Source organism: Paralichthys olivaceus, chromosome 6 (assembly GCF_024713975.1).
Source record: "Paralichthys olivaceus isolate ysfri-2021 chromosome 6, ASM2471397v2, whole genome shotgun sequence".
NCBI classification, from domain to species: Eukaryota; Metazoa; Chordata; class Actinopteri; order Pleuronectiformes; family Paralichthyidae; genus Paralichthys; species Paralichthys olivaceus.
Window position 1 is genome coordinate 10,427,758 of NC_091098.1, and position 22,502 is coordinate 10,450,259.

General features: G+C 41.2%; 1 protein-coding gene across 2 annotated transcripts in view; it reads left to right on the forward strand.

Moving 5' to 3' along the window:
* mgll (monoglyceride lipase) overlaps positions 1-22,502 on the forward strand; it is a 40,579-nt gene that overhangs the window by 10,916 nt on the left and 7,161 nt on the right. For both annotated transcript variants that reach the window (XM_020089411.2, XM_069525873.1), the window contains 5 exons: positions 6,410-6,516; positions 10,459-10,595; positions 19,081-19,191; positions 19,953-20,042; positions 21,923-22,138. In XM_020089411.2, coding sequence (XP_019944970.1) covers positions 6,410-6,516; positions 10,459-10,595; positions 19,081-19,191; positions 19,953-20,042; positions 21,923-22,138 — 661 coding nt within the window. The remainder of the gene's footprint in view (positions 1-6,409; positions 6,517-10,458; positions 10,596-19,080; positions 19,192-19,952; positions 20,043-21,922; positions 22,139-22,502) is intronic.

Consider the following 22,502-nt stretch of genomic DNA (forward strand, 5'->3'; position numbering starts at 1 on the left):
TATGAAAAGCTTTGCAATGGCTCCCTTTTCCTGCTTCTGCCCCAGGGCAAAATTTAGCTGAATAATGCAGACCATAATTTTTTACAGCCACTTGTATTTCCATAAAATTGACTGAGTGGGTGTTTTCAGGTGGCAGCTGTGATCATTTGCTGGGAGTTTATGTGAAAAGACTGACGCTTGTATTCACAGAAACTTCATTATAATGAATTGAATAATAAGATAACAGTGAGCTATAACTCCTGCATCATTAAGAGATGGCTACAGTGTAAATAATAATAGGTATTCTATATAATGATTATAATTTCCATAAATTAGCTTGACTTCTGCGGCTACGCAGATGTATTAAAGATTAGGATAGTTTGAAGGTAAGATGTTGACTGTGGGGAGAGTCTCATGTTGCAACAGCAAGTGGAGATGAAGTGCATCAAAGAAAAACACAGTTAATAATAGCTTGAATTTATAAAGCGCCTTTCAAGAGACCCAAGGACGTTTGGGTAAGAAGAGAGCCAAGGATTATACAAACATACAGAGGTGTGCAAAAAAATGACATTTAGCAGCAGTGGGATCAGACACAGATTTTCGCTTTAATTGAAGCAGATTTGTGTCAAATGAAAAGATAAAATATGTGAATAAGACAAAAATAAGTCGATTTTTCCACAATCTCTTGTTCTGTTTCTGCATGAAGAGACTTTGGGTGTGTTGTACAATGACCAACCACCAATTCAAACCAACATTTTTGGTTTGAATTCCAGTCCGGCCGGGAACTTTCTGTGTGGAGTTTGTACATTCTGCATGCAACTGTGTGGGTTTTCTGTTCCAGTTTCTTCCCACAGTCCAAATATAGAGAGACTGGGAGACAGTGGGTGTGAATGTGGGACTGGTTGTTTGTGTTTTTATGTTGGCCGCACTGTATTTATATAGCTCTTTTCCAGTGTTATCCACTACTCAAAGCGTTTCACAGTATATGTCATATTTACCCATATATGCACACATTCACTGCACATCTACAGGCTGCGCTTTTTATACACTATTTATACTGTCTCGTCACTGCCATCAGGAGGGGTCGGGAATGGAATCACCAACCTGGTTATGGACGACCTTTTCTTCCTCCTGAGCCATAGCTGCCCCCAAAGGAGAGGCAGTATATATAATGTATGGGTGAATGGATCTATGCATCGACTGATGAAAGTGTGCAGTGACCTTATGATGACACCAGGTTTGCATTCACTGCTGAGTTTGCAGTATCACGTAACTCTAACTCAAGCATGCAGTTTTGAACCACAAGGGAACGATCAAAAACCGTTGCGTGAGCAGCTCATCCATGAACTCCACTTCCTTTAGACATCAGGCATAATGCCCTGTCCCATTCCTCTCCCTTGGCTCTAGCCCTAGATATGAATTACCTCAACTGCTGCTGGATTGAATAAATGTCATGGTTATTTGCAAGATTTCATACTAATTTATGAGCATTTTACCCGCAGCGTTCCCATTGTTGAATCGGTTTGTCCATTCATAAAGCGTTCAAGAGTTTTTGTCTACCCCTTCATTCTAAGTGGGGTTATGAAATTCAATGAACTCCATTGTGGCCTTTTGACCTCTTCTGTCGTTTTCCCCTATATTTCATTTCAACTGAGTCATGAATCCTCTGACTGTTCAGTATCTCTTTGGTGTCCCTTTCATTTCCACTGTAAACCTCCCTGCTGTCTCTCAGCCTCTATTTGTTTTCATCAGATGGCAATATCCTCCGTCTCTCATGTGTTATTTTTTGTCTATGCAACACACACACACACACACACACACACACACACACACACACACACACACACACACACACACAAACACACAAACAAACACACATTCTTTTATAACTTCCTCATTTCTGGCTTTCGTTTTCATTCTCGTTTTTCACACTTCATCCCTCTCTCAGACATGTTTTCCACCTGCCACATTGTTCTTCTCTGTTAAATCTATAAGTCCTCTCGTCACCAGATAACTCATAGCTTCTTATAAAGACTGAAGGCGTCTTACACAATATTCCAATATCTCTAATTAAGCAGAATACAATTACAATGCAGTATTTGTGCTTCATGCCCCATTTCAAAGTCCTGTAATACAGAACAGCTCTGCAGTCCATAATACATCACAAAGTCTTTAGTCTGAAATATGTCCCCAAAGTAGCCTATGAAAACTTCAAATTTAATGGATTACATTGTAGGTGGGTCCTTTTTGTCCCCATAAATTTCCCTCACATACACACACACACACACACACACACAGTGTCTAAATCCATTAATCAGATTAACATGCCAGTGCTCGCTCTTTCTTTCTCGTCCTCTGGCTCCTGCCAAGTCTGGACACATGGAAACTGAATGCTCCACTGTTCATTTAGCTCTATAATATGTTTATATAAGGCCAGAGCAGCAAAATCCCAAGGCCCAACGGTCCCCTTATTAAACCACATTTAAAACCACTTAAACCACACACTCCCCCTAACATGCAGGATTTCTTTCATTAAGATCCATGAATTTATTCCTGGGAAATTAGAGAAAATGTGAAAAAATGCCCTGATCTGCGACGTTGTGGGGATCTGCTCCAAAATTCAATGAATTTTCTTCTTCTTCCTTGGTCCATGTCCAATCCTTCAACACTGATCACTACATAATGATCGATACTCTACTTAAATTGGTAAAATCTTTTTTCACAGAACGAGACTCATTCAGACTCTCCTGACTCGTCTATCTACATTTTTTCCGCTCACTCGTGCCGACACACACACACACACACACACACACACACACACACACACACACACACACACACACACACACACACACACACACACACACACACTCAGAGCTGTCCACTAGTATCACAAAAACCACATGTTGATACCAGGTGTGTATGGGGCCTTAGATATCTACATAGATCTGGTCTGCACCGCAGGAGTTCATATAAAGGCTTGCACACTGTGCACACTTTCACAGGTTTTTTTAGTTACTCTGTCGGATTAAAGCTTGTCCTGCCTAAACAGCTGCAACTTAACAGAGTGAATGTGGTCAGACACCTGCACCTCACTGTTGCAAATGTTCAGGCGTTACTATGCTGACTGTAACATTCAAGTGATCTCAGTCAGGCATGAGAGTCAGCATGAACAATACCTGGACCATAAAATGAAGCAGCTAAATGGAATCCAGCCAGTGTTAATGATAAGGTTTTTCTCACTGTGACATGCGAAAATGTCTGCTGTGGAAAGTGTCAATTATTGACCTGTAAATCAGGTGATCAACAACAAATAATGTCCTGAATGAAACAGTTTTGGCAGCACATATTTGGTTTTCCATCATTGTGCCTGCAGGCAATCAAAAATATTTGAATCTCTCCTTGTCAGTTTCACAGTTGAATGTGCAGAATGTGGCATTTGAGCATAGGAGGTTTGTGAGTCAGCATTGCATGGAGGGTATTAGGGTATTGGCTTTGATTTGGGCCTGTTTGTTTGGAGTAGCTGTGAGTAAGGCCAGAGGGAGGACTAAACTCTCACTACTGCTCACTGAGTGTTTTAATAAGGCTTGTTGTTCCAGCAGCTGAAACAGTGTGGGAGACGAGTGGGTCTCCAGTTCCCATGAGAGGATGAAGAGAGATCATGAGAAAGAAAAATGAAAAAAGCCTAATTTACCTGGAAGATCAAAAATCCTTCTGCTTCATACACAATAATGAACATAACCTCTAACAAGACTAGTCATGAGAGTATGGGGAGTCGTGTTGATGATGATGTCACTCTCAGCCTCCTTACATTTCTGAAACGTGTTAGAATTAATTCATATGAGGGATGGATCAACTCATCAGTTGGCCAATAAAAATCTTCTGATTTGGCCTTTAGCAGACATGTTAGTATCAGTGTTTATGTTTGCCGATAAGCAATGATATGAAAACTCCTATTTTACAGAATAATGCAGAAATGCATTTATGTACACATTTTATTTGAAAAATTATGATGTCTTTTAACATAGGAGTTGTGAATTTCTCAAATCTGCCGTCCTCTAAGAAAGTATGACGACACGGAGTATTGAGGTAACACTTGTTCCAAGCAAATGCCTGTTGAGTCTCAGCAGACCTCTCAGCAGACCTCTCTTAGCAGAGAGTGCCGCGCTGAGCCAACATACTGCTGAGTCCTAAATGCTGTAACTTGTCTGCAGATGCCTGCAGCTGAAGGGATGCAGATCACACCACAGTAAAATCCTTCAAGGTCTGAGAAAAATGCAGATGTACAAGGATTCTCTTTCACACACACACACACAAACTTAGCCCACAGCGTGGCTTTCTAAAAGGAGGGAAAAAGCAGCAGTGAACGTGAATCCAGTTGCTAATGAAGCCTGATGAACAGCTACTCTCATGCTGCCCCCCCTCCACCACCATACAGCACCATCCTACCTCGCTCTCTCTCACTCACTCTCTCACCCTGTTTCCCTTCTTCTCTCTCGCTGAATACATTTGGACTAATTGTGTGCTTCTGCTGATTGAAGCTCTCACAGGCTCCTCAGCATGGCTGCTAATGAGAGAAAACAACACCGGAGCTTTTCAGAGCTGCTCCGCTGCACAATACGCTCTGATAGAACAAGTGAAATCTTGAGAAAAACTCTGCTCTCAGAGCTAAGGTAAAGATCTTCTATTTTGAAGACGATACTTTACACCATTCCTCCTTAACCACTTCTGTTTGTTATCATCATCTCTGAAATTGATTGATTAAGTGAAATAAAGTATTATGTTGTTACACAATACTGTCATGAGAACAGCTTGTGTTGGACTATCAGCATTTGTTTTGGCCTAAGAGCATGTTTGATAAATCACTAATTACATTGAGATGCCTTACAGTCACTGCAGACAAAGACAGAGTTGTCCATAATCACAAGAGCTCTTTGATATCAGCAATTGAAAATGTGATTTCCAGTATTGCATATCATAGAACATTGACACACATCCTATGTTTGAATAAGGCACAAAGAAGCTGTGCACAGTTTCCTAAACATTGCACTAAACAAGCTTAGGTATTGTTATGTAATGTGTAGATGGCCTCTTTCTGTGGAGTTTGCATGTTCTCCCTTGTGTCTGCACTCACACTGCAGGATGCAGATTAAAGCTACATCCAATGTGATATGTTTTCTTTTGAAAACTCTGCTGTGGATATATCTGCCATACACACCACTCCAAAGTTTTAGAGATGCGTAATGGGAGAAGTTGGAAAACGTTGCTGACTCCGTTTGTTTGAAAACTCTAGGGCAGCGTTTCAGTCTGCGTGGGCAGGAACAGAGATGTTTGATCTTCGTATGGATGGGGATTAATCACGTAGTCATTTTAGTTTGACAATGGTGTTTTTAAACTAGTGGGTATATAGCCTCAATTGATCATGGATGTGAATAATGCGAATGGTTGTTTGTCTTGCCCAATGTCAGCTGGGATTGGCTCTAGTTTTATCTTAATGCACAAGTCACCATAGATAATATTGACTCATAAAGGGCACATTATAATCCATTAAAAACATATGATAAGATCATGTTTAAACATCCAAATGAATTTCACAGGTCTGCATAAACTGTGAAAAACCTCTTTGAACGACAATTTGGCTTTGCTTTGCTTTGGCACAGCTTAGCCTCAGAGGAGGGATAGTGAAGTACAGAGGACATTTCTATGAGCAGAGTCAAGATAAAGAGAAATCAGCCAGCTGAATGTAAGAACTTTATATCAGGATATATAAGTCCCCTAAAAAACAGATAAACATGATTTTTACACAACGTTGTTTACCTATGAAAATGTTACTGCATAATGTCAACAAAAAACCTTTGGACCGCAATTGCTTGTTTCCGCACAGCTTTCCTTTTTAGAATACGTTATAAATCCCCTTTAAAAGAACCTGGATGGAAACTTAGCCTGTGAATCTGCTGCCCTGAAGAAATATCTGCATACCATAAATTTTGCACATTTAAATGGATCCTCTCATCAAACCAAACTCCCAGAGATATAAATAAAGAGAATAAGGAGTGCAGGGGTGTCTTGGCTGTTTTCTCTGTATGTGTGGGTCACATTGGGTTTTTACTGGATTCCCTCAGTGTGTGTTTTAAGTCGGGCAGGCAGGCTTGTGTTGGAGCAGACAGATGGATGAAAGCTGCTCTCTGAAAACACAGCCTGTCCTGCTCTCAGTCTCTGTCTTTGTCTATCAATCTTTAAATGAACTTTTTCTTCTATCATCCCATCTTAATCTGTCCAACACAGGACTTTATTAGCAAATGAAGGCAGCAAAGCACGACACTCTTATGCAGGACTTTTTGTTTGAGATAAAGAAGTCAAATGAAGGTGAATATGCATTTATGATATTGTGAATAAACATTTTCTCCACCCCGTCTTCTTTTCCTCTCAGGGCTCTGGTGTTTATTGCCCACGGAGCCGCAGAGCACTGTGGGCCGTATGATGAGATCGCACAGAGACTGAAGAAACTGTCCCTGCTGGTGTTTGCACACGACCACGGTGAGTCAAACACCTTGCATCACATTAATTCATGCATACATTTACACCTACACCCATGGCTGCTCTTGTATAGTCATCAGGGGTTCACGTGCTAAATAGCTTGTGCACAAAGAGAGAATGAAAACCCATCATCCCCTCTCTGTCTGATAACAGTCCTCAGTGATTGTCGAGTGAACTAAGACTGTCAGACTAAAATTAATTAGTGTTGGTGGCACATTGTTCTGCTGCAGCTCCTCTGTGTGTAAGTGTGTAGGTGGTGTGCTTAGAAAAAGTGAGGATAAAGTTGGTTTGTCCTGTTTGAATGGAACGTCGGGCTCTGTTCAGGTTTCAGTGAAAGTACTGGATGAACTGGTTCTGAGCTCAGGCTAGAAACACCAGCCACATATGTAATTGTGTCGTTGAAGGTCAGATAAGTGTGATTAGTGTCCTGCAGTGTCTCGGAAGGTTTGTCTCACACATCAGATCAAGCCCAAGATCTCTATATTACAAGCGTCTTTTCTTACCATGAAAAGTTTGCAATATTGGCCTTGTCCATGTTAATAATGGACTGTCAGTCAGATGTTCTGTCTGCGGAGATATTTCCTCAATAACTGGAAAAAACCCACTCATGGTCACTTCGGGGATCCTAATCTTTGACCCTCTTAAGACAATGAAATGCCCGGACATTGGGGTCATTGACATTGCTTTTCTCATATGAAGAACGCAGCAAGAGATACTCCGCTCAGACACCTGCACAACAACACAGACGTGTATGGAGCTTGCAAGGTGTGGCGTCTGGGTCTAGCATGCAGAAGCAGAATGTAATGTTTTAATTCCACTGCAGAGATCATGCGATTTTGTTTAGTGCACACTGACACCGGCGTATACTTGCTGTTTACACCTGCATGCACTTGCCCAGTGTGTGTGTGTGTGTGTGTGTGTGTGTATGTGAGTGGTCATGTGACATGAGTTCATGTGTGTTAGTATGGACAGGGATTAAAACTTATACGGATCCAAAATGCTCGTGCTGACTGAGATCCTTTTAGTTTGAGCGTTAAAACGATAACGTAGTTATTCAAACAGAGAAATGTGATTTGTGTTTTTGCTGATGTAAAGAAAACCTGCTTGTGTTTTTTCATTTGTTTTCCCAATATTATGTTCGCTGTGGTCAGAAAATTAGAAATGTGCTGATGAAAAAAGGCTGGGAAGAAACAGAAGGGGGACACAGAGGCATAACACAAAACTGTTGGGTGAGTAGAAAAGACGTGCCAGTGAAGCTCAGAGTCGAGGTTCTGCTGTTGTACTACTGGTAGGTTTTAGATACAACAGGGATGTGTGAACTCATGTGACTGTGCTGCAGTGCCCTGCTGGAAAAGAGCAGCACACATGTTCACTAACACAGATCATCAAGACGAGAGGGAGGGAGAGAGACAGGATGAGAAATCAAAAAAAACGAAGCCGCAGCTAGAAGATGTGGGAATATTTGCAGAGGTAGAGATCTCATTGAAAAGCTGGCTGAGATAATAAAACAGGGAGTGAATGATGAGGACGACTGAGGCTGCACACAGAGGAGCAATTTGTTCAGCGACTCGCAGTGAAATGTCACACTGTTAAATGGAAAGTACTGAACTGGAACAAGTCCCTGTACACAGTAGTCCCTTATCTATCTCCCTGAGACACACACACACACACACACACACACCGCTGCCCGGGGCAGCTCCAGATAGAGTTCAGCAGTCAAGATCTTTAACTCATTCCTCCCACATCACACTTTCTCTTGTCTCACATCTATTTCCTTCTAATTATAGGACATTGAGGTCTTTTTCATTCACAGCCTGCAAAGACTGGAGGTTTCTCCCATCTCCCACTAAAAAACTCTAATTGTAGAGCTGCCATACACAAATCATTTTCCATTTTGTAGAATGATGTATGCATGGTGATGAATGTGTGGTTTTCTTTTATTGAAATCCAGTTTATTATCAGACAGTGGGGAAATGATCATTGTGGATGTGTTTGAGACGGTATCAGCCAAATGTGACCTGGTGATGCACAAATGAATGGAATCCTGAAATGTAATCATATCAGCACTTAGAGAAGCTTTCCCTGGAGCTCATTTGTCAGGAATAATGTTAATGTATGTTTGTTACACTGCATGGTATTGTTTTGACCCCTGTCTGTCTGTGGGATTCAAACTGGGAACGTTTTGCTGTGCAGCAACAGAATTATAATATATCCATCCATTTGATGGGTCTGATTTGAAGGTCTCCACCATATCTTAGTGCCAACATACCATACACACTCACATTCACACCTATGGAAGCTGGAGTACCTGGAGAAATCTTTCGCAGACACAGGTTGAACATGCAAGCAGAAAGACCCAGGCTGAACCCGGGATTCAAACTTGGGACTGTTTTGCTGTGAGGGGACATCGTTAATCACATTGTCGCCAATATTTGGTAGAATAGAGCTCCTGATCAAACTGTAATGGTATGAATGTTTGATATCAACCCCACATGTATGTATTTAGCATGAACAACTGATCTCATAGCAGAAAACAGGAGTAAACTGGATTTTCACACACTGATGAGTCTGTTTTACTCTCTTGCTTATTATCAACTATAAAATCCAGCTGATCCAATAACCAAGAAACCAAAAACACTTTCATATGAGCTGCAAAGTTCACGTCAATGCACAGTATATCCCCCTCCCATGTCAAATCAATAACACACACACAAACACACGAACACACAAACCCTTGTGGTAGCTGCACATGTTGTGAACGTTTTCAAGCTCTCATTTCCTGTTGGTTCAGTGGTTGCCGTGGCAACCAGCCTCACCTCTCAGCCACTGCTGCAGAGAGCTCGAGGAGAACACACGTAGATTACAGGTCTATGCAAATGCACATACATCTCATACATATTCATGTTTTTCCTCCTCTCCATCTATCCATCACATTTCTTCCTCCTGTTTTCTCACTCCTCCTTCACACCTGCCTTCAATTTGACTTCTTTTCACTTTCTTACTCTTTCTTCTGCCTTGTCTCTTCTTCCTGTTCCCCTTCTCCCTCTTTCTCTCCTTCATCCCCTTCCTCTCTCGCTCATCCAGATTGCTTCTCCTCATCCTCTGTAAACACTTCCTTTCTTCCTCATCTCTTCCATCATCGTTTTTTTTTTACTCTCACTCTCATTGCTGCTTTCTCTCTCTATTTTCTTATTCCCCCTTCTTACCCCCCTCTCAATCCTCACCTTTATTGCTCCCTTCATTTGTCCTTTATGCTTTTCATTCAATATAAAGATAGAAACCCATACGCACAAGAGAAACAATGCAACAGCCTCTTTAGTTATTTATTTTAAATAAAAAGACATTAAAGCAACACGATGCAAGATTCACTCTCCACTATACTTGGCGAGTTGTGGTCTGAGCCTCCCCAGCATAGATCACTGTTTGGCTAACTTCCCAGCTATACCTCTAATTAAAGTTGACAACTTTAGCAAACAAGCAAATGTTATGATATACTTGTCCAATTGCAACATCAGTTCGGAATCTGTCCCATATCCCTCGATGTCTTTTTCTTGCAAATGTGACAAATATGCTCCGATATTCACTCTTGTTCATTTCCTCTCTTTTCCTCTTGTTTGTTTCCTCTGACAATGTCTTCTTTGGTTTCTTTTGTGGCTCCTCTGTGAGATAGTTGTTTCTTGTAGCTAGCTATAGCTGTGGTTGTTTGTGTGTGACATATGCTGCACAGCAGGTTGTAATGTTCCAGCACGTTACACCAAAGATACATAGAGCAATGATGGACATGTCATTCTCCCTATTGTAAGTTTCAGTAGCATCAAAATGATTTTGAACCTGTAATTTAAAGGTATGAAAACAACCTAGTGATGCTTTAAAATCATTAAATGACAGTGTGGGGGAATATTCTGCAGCAGCAGGCTTTCTCACATCTCATTTCCTCCTCAGTTGGTCATGGTCAGAGTGAAGGCGACAGGATGATCATCAAAGACTTCCAGGTCTTCATCAGAGACTCCCTGCAGCACATCGACCTGATGAAGTCCCGTCACCCAGACCTCCCTGTCTTCATCGTGGGTCACTCCATGGTAGGATACTTTCTATGATCTGTTTCAGCAGCTGGAATAATCCCTACAGTGTTTCTTAGTTTTGTAGCTAGTGGTAGATGATTTTCCTGTTTTGTTGTTTTGTTTTGATTTAATCACAGTATTGTTTTTCTGATACTGAAACTCTCACTCTTGTCCAGGATTGTTTGCTCTTTTTGTCTGGTGTGAAAGTACATTATATGCTTCCAGTGGATTTCATAGCTCCTAGTGCGAAATAACACAGGCACACACACAAACAGCTGCACAACATGAAGGACATTCCATGTCCAAGTGCAGGAATGAGAATAGACAGATCAGTGTTGAGAGGTTTTCTGCAGCAGTGTGACATTAAAATGTGAGAAATGACACTTGCTTTTCTTTAAGTCCCATAATATTCAGCCAAGAAAAATTTGCGTGCGCAGCGCTGGGCTCAGAACTGAATGAAACCTGGATAAAAGGAAACAATGGAACTGTATTTCTTTGTTTGGCTTGGCTGTATCACAGATATAGTATATTTTCATGATGGATACATTTCATCGTGTGAATCTGCAGGACGTCAGCTCAGGGACGACTTGCCATGTTTGCTCTTCTCATTAAACTCCTGTTTACCTTTTACACAGTGACACAGATTCTGTCCTGTCTGCTGCCGAGTTCCCACAGAGCAGCTACACGTTCAGTGACTAGAGCTCAAGGGCCATGTGGCTGCATTTGTTGACAGAGTAGATAAAGTGTTCTGCTCAATGTTCCATGTAATGTGACCCTCTATTGACCGTTTATCCTCAATTTCCCTGAAGATATCAGACAATCCAATCCATCAAAATACAAATGCAGAATAGGTGCCTCAACATTTTCTATGTGCAAAGGTTTTATCCAATAAGAATAGTGTATGGCTGCTCTAATGAATATTTGATGCATTAGAAACAATGAATTATTTTGTCAATTATTTGTCATAGAATTGATTGATTATTGGAAGAATACTGCACACTTAATTGCATTTGAGCTAAACTAAATCAATGATTGTTCTTTGATGAAATGCATAAATGCTGGTTTTAATATTACATTATTACATTTGAACATGGCTCCTAACCACTGAGTGTTTCCAGCCATCTGGAGGCAGGGAAGGGGGATAGGTGTGTCTTGGCACCACCTCTCAACATTGGATCTACATTATTTAAGACTATCTATCTAAGACATTTTGTGAATTTCGGGGCCCTTCAGCCAAAACTTATGGATGAGGTTACAGCTGAGCCAAAAACTCTTTGTTCCAGACTGATGCAGTTATCTTTTTTCCATTCAGTGTCCAAATTGTTTGAATAGCAAATGCACTTGTACCCAGGTAAGCACCCATCGGTGAGTTGATCTTAACATGAGGTGTGGTCAGGTGCATTTTTGGGACATTGTTATCTTGAGGAAGTGGAAAGCAATTGCGCAACAGACCAAGAATTTTTTCCCCCTTACTTCCAACTGTAATTGCTTCAATGCTTTAATCTTCTTCTTTAGTTAAAATTAAACAAATTAAACACAGACATTAAGTCTTTGAAGGGTGATTGACATCCACAGAACACAGTTGAACCATGGGATTCTCATTGAGACAAATTACACAACACTTGGACTCAAAAAGCATGGAGGAAGGCCAGGGAACTATTTTTAACTGATCAGTGCATTTCATTTTTCACAGAGCCTCTCACTGCTTTGCTCCAGTGACCCTCAGTGCAGCGAACAGAACACAAACAGTAGTGATGAGTTGTATAATGATTTCTCTCTGTGTTTGTATGTTGAATCGATGAGCTGACCTATGAACTTTCCTCTGCTGGATTATTGAGCCGCTCACATTCATTCAAAGTGCCTGAAAGTTTTGGCAGCAGTTTGGGCTGTTTCTTATTCAGAAGCTGATCTACTGAGACAAAACACCTAAGATGTGTTGAAGATCCACTTCAGGCAGAGAGCTCAGAGAAGAAATGCAAATTCCTTACAGACCTGTTTCATCATGAGAAGCCTCGTGGAACCTTGTTATCTCGCAGCACAGCAGTCTTTCCGTGGGTGCGGTGGATTTAACAAAAAGAGGTGTTTACAGCAGCATTGTGGGAAAATTACATCCACATGGTTTGAAAATCTCTGTATTTCTGCTTGTTAGGGAAAGGTTTACTGGAAAAGCAAAGGATTCATTCTTTTACATTATTTGTCTTGAGTATCTTCATCATAGGTTTGTATGGTGTGTCATCCATAGTGTTACTAAATCATTTATTAAGGCATTATAGCTCAGTAATAACCCAGTCATAACAACACCTTTATGGTCCGCCCTCCTGGATCCCCCAGGAGGAGTGCTCCAGGCCAGGGATGGGCCATGGTATATGTAGTCCCTCCAGCGATATCTTGGGTCTATGCACCTGGGTTCCTCCCAGTTAGGCAGGCCCGGTAAACCTCTAACAGAAAGGCTCCCAGGAGGCATACTTACTCGATGCCTGAACCACTTCAACTGTCCCCTTTGGGCGTGAAGGAGCAGCTGTTCTAATCCAAGCTCCCTCTGGGTGTCCAAACTCTTTACTCTGTCTCTAAGGCTGACCTTAGTAACCTGAGGGAGAAAATTCATCTCAACTACTTTTTTTTCGCAATCTTGTTCTTTCGGTCACTACCCAGAGTTATGTAACCTTTAGTTACTGAATATGATATTAAATATTCACAAAGTCAGACACTTGATGGTTGGTCATCATCTCTGCACTTTTTTTTCTTTGTTTAGGGCGCAGATATTGTAGCAGCTTGAAAATGCAGCCTGATAGAATTTGTATTGCTCTGTAACTTCTGCTGGGAAAGAAGGATCCAGTCCTGGTCATCATCTGTGCACATTTTGTGGCATGTTAAAAATGCAGTTTGACAGATTTTTTATTGTCCTTTAACTTTTAGCTGTGGGTCGGAATGTAGTTTGTTCACTAAATTGAAAGCTTTACCTTGTGGCTCAGCTCCGTCTTCACCAAGACAGCTCGGACACGACACTGACCTGCCTGTCTGTCTCATGTTCCATATCAGAGTCTTGAACACTTTTCTGGGTTGGTGGGGAAAAATCCTTGAGGTGTCTTCCTGTAGCTTTATCATTATTGCTCACTTTTTGATTTATTAGATCTTTTATAATGGGCTGTTACATCACCTTACTGTTTGGGAAACAGCTGCAGAGCAGAACAACCATTTATGGCTCCTGAGTGTATTTATGTAAAGGACGTGCTTGTGTACAAAACAAGTCGAGGTTGCAGGAGCACAGACGCAAATAGTTTTGTGTAAACAAAACTGCAGGATCCCAGATGGAGGCTAGAGGTATCTGTTTAAACATCAGACTGTAAATATTAAAGCAGTGCCGCCCCAAGTCACAGCGCCACCTTCTTTTCATCCCCTCTTTCCTGCTTCTTCCCTCCATCTGTAATGCTTCATCACATCACATTACCGGTTTTTCATTATCTATTTTCATTTACTGCATTTTCTGTCTTCCACTCGCCATAGCTGCTTTCAGAGATGCACTGGACTCTGCAGCTCCTCCATATTTTCTCCAGAGGAGGTGCATGAGTGAACACAAATGTCCGACTGAGACGCTTCACAGTATCTACGGAGCTCCTCTGCCTGACCCCCTAGTATAAAGTCCGTAGAAATCCAGGATAAGTTGATGTGTGAACACAGCAGGGGATCCCCCGCTGGATTTACAGCGAGCGAGTGGGGGGGGGGGGTTGTTGACACTTCTAACACGCAACAGACATAAAAAGAAAAATAGAAAAAGAAAGCAAATATCTCCCGGTTGAAAAGCGGTATCATCCACATAGAAGACACAGATTAAGATGTCAATAGAGTTTGTGGTGATCGATTTAAACAAAATCATGTGATACGTCGCTTCCTGCCTCTGTCTGCTCCACCTCTCGCTTGAATAATGGAGGATTTGTTGCTGTTTTGATTGGTCTGTGCCTTTATATACAGTCTATGGTCTGTGCAGAGAACCTCCCGCTGTGTTGTGCATGTATGAAAGACCATCTGCAGGGAAATGCCTTAGCCAATTCTCCGAGGTCATGTCTGAAAATTTGTTTTGTTGAGGTGTAATTTCCTCCCATTTTGTTTTTTCTTTGCTCTTGCTTACTTTTCATTTCATCTCTTTTCCTGGCTTAACCTTTTCTTGGAAAAAGACCTCAAATTTGGAAACCCAACCCAAAGCAAGTGTTGGGTTGCTTTGTTTTCACATTTCCCAGATTCCCAGCGTTGTGACTGTTCATCCTGTTTCTTTAGACTGTTCCTCTGCTCCTCTGCTTGTGTGATTAGCTGTGTAATGGTCCCAGGAACGTGCAAATACCTCAAAGACAATAGAAACCACCTGTGGATACAGTATGTGCAGGGGAACTGCTCCAATGATAATATCCTGAAGCGACCTCGATGCCGTGAGCCTTAAAGAAACATCCACCGCTCACCATCACCTGCAACACAGCCAGTGGTTTCTCTGATCAAATGTATTAATAACTAGTTATTAATGATTCTCTAGAGTTTCTACTGCCATCCCATTGAAAAACACTCAGAATGTCGGGGTGAGCTCATGTGAGAATACAGCAGGAAAATGTCCAGAGAATTCACAGTGAGCGACTGGGCACGTTGATGACATTTCTAACACAAGACAGATGCAAAATGGAAAAAAACAAGAGGAGTACAAATATCCGAGGATAAAAAAGAGGTGGCATACATGTAGAAGACAGACGAAGATGTCAACTTGGAAAGACAACAGGACCCACAAGGGCCGACTCACATTTGTCTAAAACATCTAAGGAAGTAGAGATGCAAAAATAATTATCACTGACAAATAAACTAGTTATAAACTGGTAACGTCTGTGTTGGACCACACTGTCTCACAGTTGTCTCTGCATCTTCTATCATTCAGCAGTTATGGGGGAAGTAGGACAGTGTTGTATCAGCTCATGGGAATGCAGACAAAAGCCTCCAGCTCTGGCTCCTTCCCACTTTTCCTCATTTCTCTCCTACTTCATGTGAATTTCTGGTCAAGGCTTATTTTTCCTACTCGCTCAGTGCCAGAGTTTTATGTAATGGTTATTTAGCCTTTTTCCGCTTTTTAACCATCTCTCTCTCCGTATCTATTCCTCATTCAGTTTCATTTTGCTCTAAACCACACTTCACTTTGATTTAAACTATGATGATTATTAAACTACTTCGCCCATATAATGTCTATTAACACCTGTTTGCTCTCTATAATGTTTATATATGAGCCATTTAAAAGTAGCCCAGTTCATGTAATAATCATATCCTAGCAAGTCCCCAGACCAGCTTTTAACATTGATTGCACTGGTGAACCTGACTTAGTTTACACAGAAAGTGGAGTAGTCATGAAATGTGTAAAGTATTATTGCATGTATGTATTGCAACTACATGTATTTTTGCATGTAGTTGGCTCTGCTGAGGTTTTGGGTCAGATATAGCCATCTTACTTTTTAACTAAGTAAATTTACTCATGTTTTAAACATGTTTTAAAAGTAAAAGTTAGAGGTTCATGTACTTTACATGCTAATCTCCATTTTATATTACTCACAATCCTCTGTACATTTTTAATATTTAAACTATTCCACTAGAGGAAATATTGTACTTTCTATTTCACCACATATATTTGAAGGAGGTAATGTGTATCTTTGATAGTTAGTTAGCAGCAGTGGATCCTCGATAGTCCCCATTAAATTTCTTTGCGGATCTAAGCTTACTTTTTCACTTTCTTTGACAAGGCAAGAAAGGACATTTGCATGGAGAATAACTCATGTATCTTAAAGAAAAAATAGTAATAATTAGGCATGTTTAGGGCACTGATATTTATGAGTGTGTATAATTTGGGGCAAATCCAAATAAATCTGGATCCAGTCAATTTAAATGTGGTTTAATAAGGGGACTGTTGGGCCTCCCGAATGCTGTCCCAGTTACTTTTGTGTGACTCAGCTGATAATCCAACAAGCTGTCAGAGTTCCCAACCTTTTCCCAACCACACGTTTCAACTGTCTTTGAACTCCAGTGATTTTTCCCTCTAAACGTCGCTCATGGTTTCATTTCGAGATGAACCTATTTTTAATGTATTTAATGTACAGACATTGAGCCATAGCTGCATACAATGTCAGTATTTTAGCTCCTGGGGCAGTGTGTGACAGTTAAAGTCTGCCCTGCAGCATACAATGCCAGCATTCATCCTCTCAAGCTAAGTTCAGAGAGACAGAGTGTAAGAAGGCCTCTAATGAGCTCAGTAAAGAGCTTCTCTGTTCCAATCCTCCTTCTGTCTCAACACTCTGCTCTCTTCACAATTCACGCTTATCTCTCGCTGTCATTCCACAAAACCACTCTGTGTAATGTGTGTGACCCACAATGGGCTTTTGCACCATATAACACTCAGTCATCCTGCTATATTTAACCAGGAATCAAATCCGTTAAAGCGACCAACCAGTTTGACCAGCTTACATCACCCAAAATAAATTGCCAGCAACATTTCAGTGAGTGCTTGTGTCACAGTGTTAACACGTGTTTGTTTCAGGGTCACCTCGTCCTTAAACTTGCAGAATGAGTTGGAATCGATCTAGCAACCTTTTCCAAATCTGTGTACCTATGTTTGTGTATGCAAGCAGCTGTGTGGAAGTTCTTATGTCTTTAGACAGTGAGATTTTTCTTGTGGGAAATGTTTGTGTTTCTCTGCTTTGTGGCTTTTTTCATGCACCAACCTGCCACTGGCCCCAGCCTAATGAATATTCATACAAGTGACAAAGAAAGCTCACATAAGCAACGTGGTAGCCAATTAGTTTCCAGAAAAGGAGAGTGAGAGGGAGACATTTACCCATGCAGAATAAGCTTGTGTGTGTGTGTGTGTGTGTGTGTATGTGTGTGTGTGTGTGTGTGTGTGTGTTTGTGTGTTTGTGTGTTTGTGTGTTCGTGTTTGCACCTGCACAGACACTTGCAGGACGGGAAGAGAAACCACATCTGAGTTAACCGTGGCAAATTGATTTACGTCCTGGCCGTCACAGTGCAGCTAATCATCATGGCCTTACATCATGGGAATTAAATCACAATCACAAATGTCGCCACGGGTGCCAAGGTGTGGCCTTGGCGCCGCTGCTCGTTGCAGCTATTCAGGACACGCTGCCCCCCGAGAGCCGTGTAGTCACTTTTCACGTTTCTCTCGCAGTCCGTGTAGAGCGACAGTGACAAAGGAAGAGGGTGGGAACTTGGGCCCCATCTAAACAAAAGACAGATTGTTTTATGTTTGTCTTGACCCCTGAGTAGTTTTCCCACTGTGCCTTGCATCAGGACCTTTCACCTACTTTGCTAAGACCACTCAAGTTATAGGAGAGAAAGCTCTCCCTGTCTTCTGTTCAATCAATTTTCCCTCACAGAAACCCTGACACTCTTAAAGCTGTTTTAGTTTTTATTTTATATTTAAAAACTCTACCACTCAGCGGAAAACAGTTTTCCACTTTAAGCTTCAAAGATGTAAAAAGTCAAAGAAATGTCCTCATTTCAAGCTGCTCTTCTAAGTGTCACCTAATTTAAATTATATGTAGTTGATCAGTCATCAAGTAGAGTGAACCTTTGCCAAGGCCCAACAATCCCCTTTATGAAACCTCATTTCAATTTACGAGATCCTGATTAGTTTTTGGAACATTTAAAAATATGAATCCCCTAAACATTTTTTCTTCATGATCCATTAATTGTTCTATGAGAAATCAATAAATATCTCACAATGTTAAAGAAAATGAAAACAATTCCTGGATCCAGATCCTGGATCCAGATACATCAAAATGTAATGGGTTCTTTCCTGACCCATAACACATCCTTTAACCAAGTTGCATGGTAAGCTGTCCAGTAGTTTTTGCATAATCCTGCTAATGAGAGGCTAATGAGAGGCTTTCACATGTTATAACATGGAACTAAATGTATTTGCAATTCTCCTTTACACAACAAACCAATCAGATCACATGACTCTGTTGTTACCAGGGCCAGGGGATATGGACACCTGTTTATTGGAACATGAACAAATCCCAACAGTTATTATTATTCCTATAATTCATATCGTCTTATGTTGCTATCTGAACTGATTGCACAAGCCTGATCATCCAACACCACTATATGCTCAGCCTTTTCTCACACTGTTCATTCACTAGGTGTAAACCTTAATTCTGATATGAATGAACTTTTTTGCAGCTCATGATCACAGGTGGAATGTGGAAATGGAGATTTTTCTGTGTGTTTTGTAAACTCAGCAGCTGCCTCTCACCTGGATCCATGTATTGTTTCTTTGTTTCCATCCAAACACCTGGTTTACACCTTAACTCAAGACTCCTGCACTGAAAACCAGTAAACTAGTCGACTTAACATGCAACAGTTGTCTTTAAAAAGAATGGTTATTTCAAATTACTGAAACACAACCTTCTGATCAATGCCCAGTGTACTAACAAAACATACTATCTTCTGTGTGCCCCCCCCCCACCAGGGTGGCGCTATCTCTATCCTGACAGCCTGCGAGAGGCCCCACGATTTTGCTGGAGTGGCTTTGATAGCGCCGATGGTCCAGATGAACCCAGACTCAGCCACACCCTTCAAGGTATCACATAATTCTGTTCCTCTCCTCTCTCCTTCCTAACTATACCAGGAGTCAGTCATCTTACTCCACCCAGGCCTTCAGCTTTTGTTTTGTATGCTTTCTATGGCAAGAATCAAGAGAGACACACTGTGTCAGACTTTCAAGGCCAAACACTGGTTGTGAGATGGCATAACTATCTATTTGTAACACTAGAGCAAGCTGTTTTCAGACATGAATTCCGGAAAATGTCCTGAGAAATGGGTGCAGACATTTTCCACAATTTGCCTTTCACATATAAAGAACGCAGTGTTCACAGGCGAATGTCTGGAACCAGTGTGTAGTGGCACAACATGTGGCACGTGGGTAGAGTATGCCAGAAGCAGGACGTGATGTTTAAATCCCACTACAGAAATCACGTTCTTTTTGTCAAACAGCCCACACATTTGTCGACAACGACGTCAGTCTTTGTCTTTTTTCTGGAATCTAATTGTCTTTTCAAGTTGACTTCTTTGTTGGTGTCTGGCACCTCTTTTTCATGCCAGGACATTTTCTTTTTTGTGTGTGAGAAACATCATTTTACTTGGGGCTGGCAGGACAAGTTCCAGAAAATGTCTGAAGCAACTAACTCCAACATCTACATTCTCACGTACAGCACCTCTGGATGATTTCAGGAAAATGTCCAGACTTCAGTGCATGTCTGAAAGCAGCAATAGAAACATTCTTCTGAGAGGTGCTGATAAGTAAAGAGAAACTAAAATGTTTTGTGTTTTTGCTGTTTACAGGTTTTTCTGGCAAAGGTTCTGAACCACTTGCTTCCCAGCCTGGCACTGGGCACCCTCGATTCTAAATGGATCTCACGGGACAAGACGAAGGTGAGAGACAATTGTTGGTGCGTGTGTGCGTTCAGGTGGCTGAGCTGTATTGTTGTCTGTAATTGAAGTGTCTGGTATGGCGGTCCCAGCAAATAGAATTTACAAGGTCTCATGTATCTTGTTTGTGTTTGTGAAGTCATGCAACAACTTTTCTTGATGAGTCCCTGGAGGAGAGTCCATCCTGTGACAGATACTTTGAATGCTTTCCAGACCTCAAGGGATTTGTTCTCTGGCCAACTTCGTGTGTGTGTGTGTGTCTGTGGGGAGGGCGTTGTATTGTGTTACTTATAATTAGAGAAACAGGTGTAGTTGCTATGTATTCATTGTGTATTTGGCTGTGTCGTGCACCAACATTTTTTGTATAACTGCATGTTTGTGTCTGGAAACATGTTGTGTGCTTTTTGTACCGTTGTGATTGTGTGTGAACTTACTTTAGCAATAACTTAAACACTGTAACAATGGGATCACACATCCAGCTGCCTAAAGTGAGTTGAAGGAAATGATGCCATTACTTCTCCCAGGTACAATAATACACAAAATGGATTCATTTGATAGGATACAAGTCATTGTAGGTAAAAAGGATGACATGCAACAGGGTTTGACCAAAGTAAAGCTGGACTTATACTTGACTCAACGGTTGGGGAGGAAATCTTTCACCTTGCAGACGGTTTTTCTGGGTCTCACCGTCTCCTCTGAGCCGCAAAACAGGTTGTGCTGTGTTACAGCTCAGGTCTCAGTCATTCATTATTCAAAGTGACACTGTTTCTGTTGAAGAGGATCATCCACTGTGTTTACGTACAACATGAATGGATGTAGGCGGAAGTGTGAGAGCGTTTATGAAAGTTCAAATTCATGTCAAAGGAATGGGGTGTGTCCTATTCTCTGCAGCTCATGATTTACACCACTGTAAACTTTCTTTTCATCAGGTCCTCCTGCTCCTTTCAGTGTCACATCTAAACACATCTTTATTTCTCTTTCATTTTTATTTCCCATTACATCTAGGGGCCCTCAGCCATTCATTAACCAGACTCACATCTGCCAACTCTCATGGTTTTCCCAGGATTCCTCTTATTCTCACCTCTTTTCTGTGATGAAACAACCCTCTCCTTTTTGAATGGCATTCAATAGAGCGCATTCCTCTGCCAAAGCCACACAGTCCCCTTAAATTCAACAAAGCTGCTCCAAATTTCACACACTCACACGTCAGTTCTCTAAATTTGCCTGTTTTTTCATCAACATCCATGATTTATTCTCTGAGAAAATGACTGTGAAAATGTTGAAAAATGCATGTTGGCTGTTGACGTTTAGATGTGCGACATAGGTTTCAGTCATTGACGACTGCAAAATAGAATAAAACCCTCCAGCCAAAACATTCACTTCACAAATGAGGCCTGTTCATTGAGAAACACACTGATAAACCTCTATAAAGTCTCTTATCTGAAGACGGATACTTATTTACAAAGAAGGAAGTACACACCCTTCTATTTTCACATGGTCAATCACATGGGGTCCAAAAACACGAGGTGAGTGAAGTGAAACGAGAGAAGGAAAACGACTGTGAAAATGTTGAAAAATGCCCTAAACCAACAGACAGGGGCGAAAGCTTTACCTTTTTGGCAGAGGTTAAAATACAGGCATTTAAAAAAAACACTTTGTAAATACCCAAAAACAATGTAGTTGCTTTCGTTACATTCAGACAGAAATAAAAGAAATGCACCAGAAGAAATGTTTCCACAAATTTCAGTGATATGGAATTTGTCGACCTCTTAGACAGTTTTTGTCCTGTTCATTTGAAAACGGTCAAACTGTTTTCTGTTAGCTCAAAAAAGTATCATCTACTTTTCCCCATAACTTTTACGGCGGTTCATCTCCTACCACAGGTGGAGGCGTATGATGCCGATGAGCTGAACTACCACGGCGGGATGCGGGTGTCGTTCGGCATGCAGCTGATGGGCGCCGCGGCTCGCATTGAGAGGGAGATCCCGTCCATCGACTGGCCCTTCCTGCTCCTGCACGGTGACACTGACAAGCTCTGCGACATCAGAGGCTCTAACATGATGTACGACAACGCTCCGAGCTCAGACAAGAAAATCAAGGTGGGGATTTAATTTAGATATTAAAATTTCTACAGACATTTAAAAGACTGAATTGATCTTGGTTGTGTTTATTACAGTCCTGCGAAAGCGGCAGACATTGCCTTTTGTTCATTTTAAAATGAATTGATGGCTATTGAGGTGTGATTTCAACTAATAAGATAAAAATCGGTTTCAGAAGCAACTAACCAACCTGACCTTTTAACAGATGTTGCATCATTTAGTTCACACTGTTTCCTTTTCGTCTCCACTTGTTACACGCAATGTTAAAACAGTACGGAACATGAGTTGATTGTTCAGGAAGTTGCTCCATTTAAAGGTTACAAAAAGTTGCTTTTGTGGTTGACTGAAACCGAAACTAACTTCT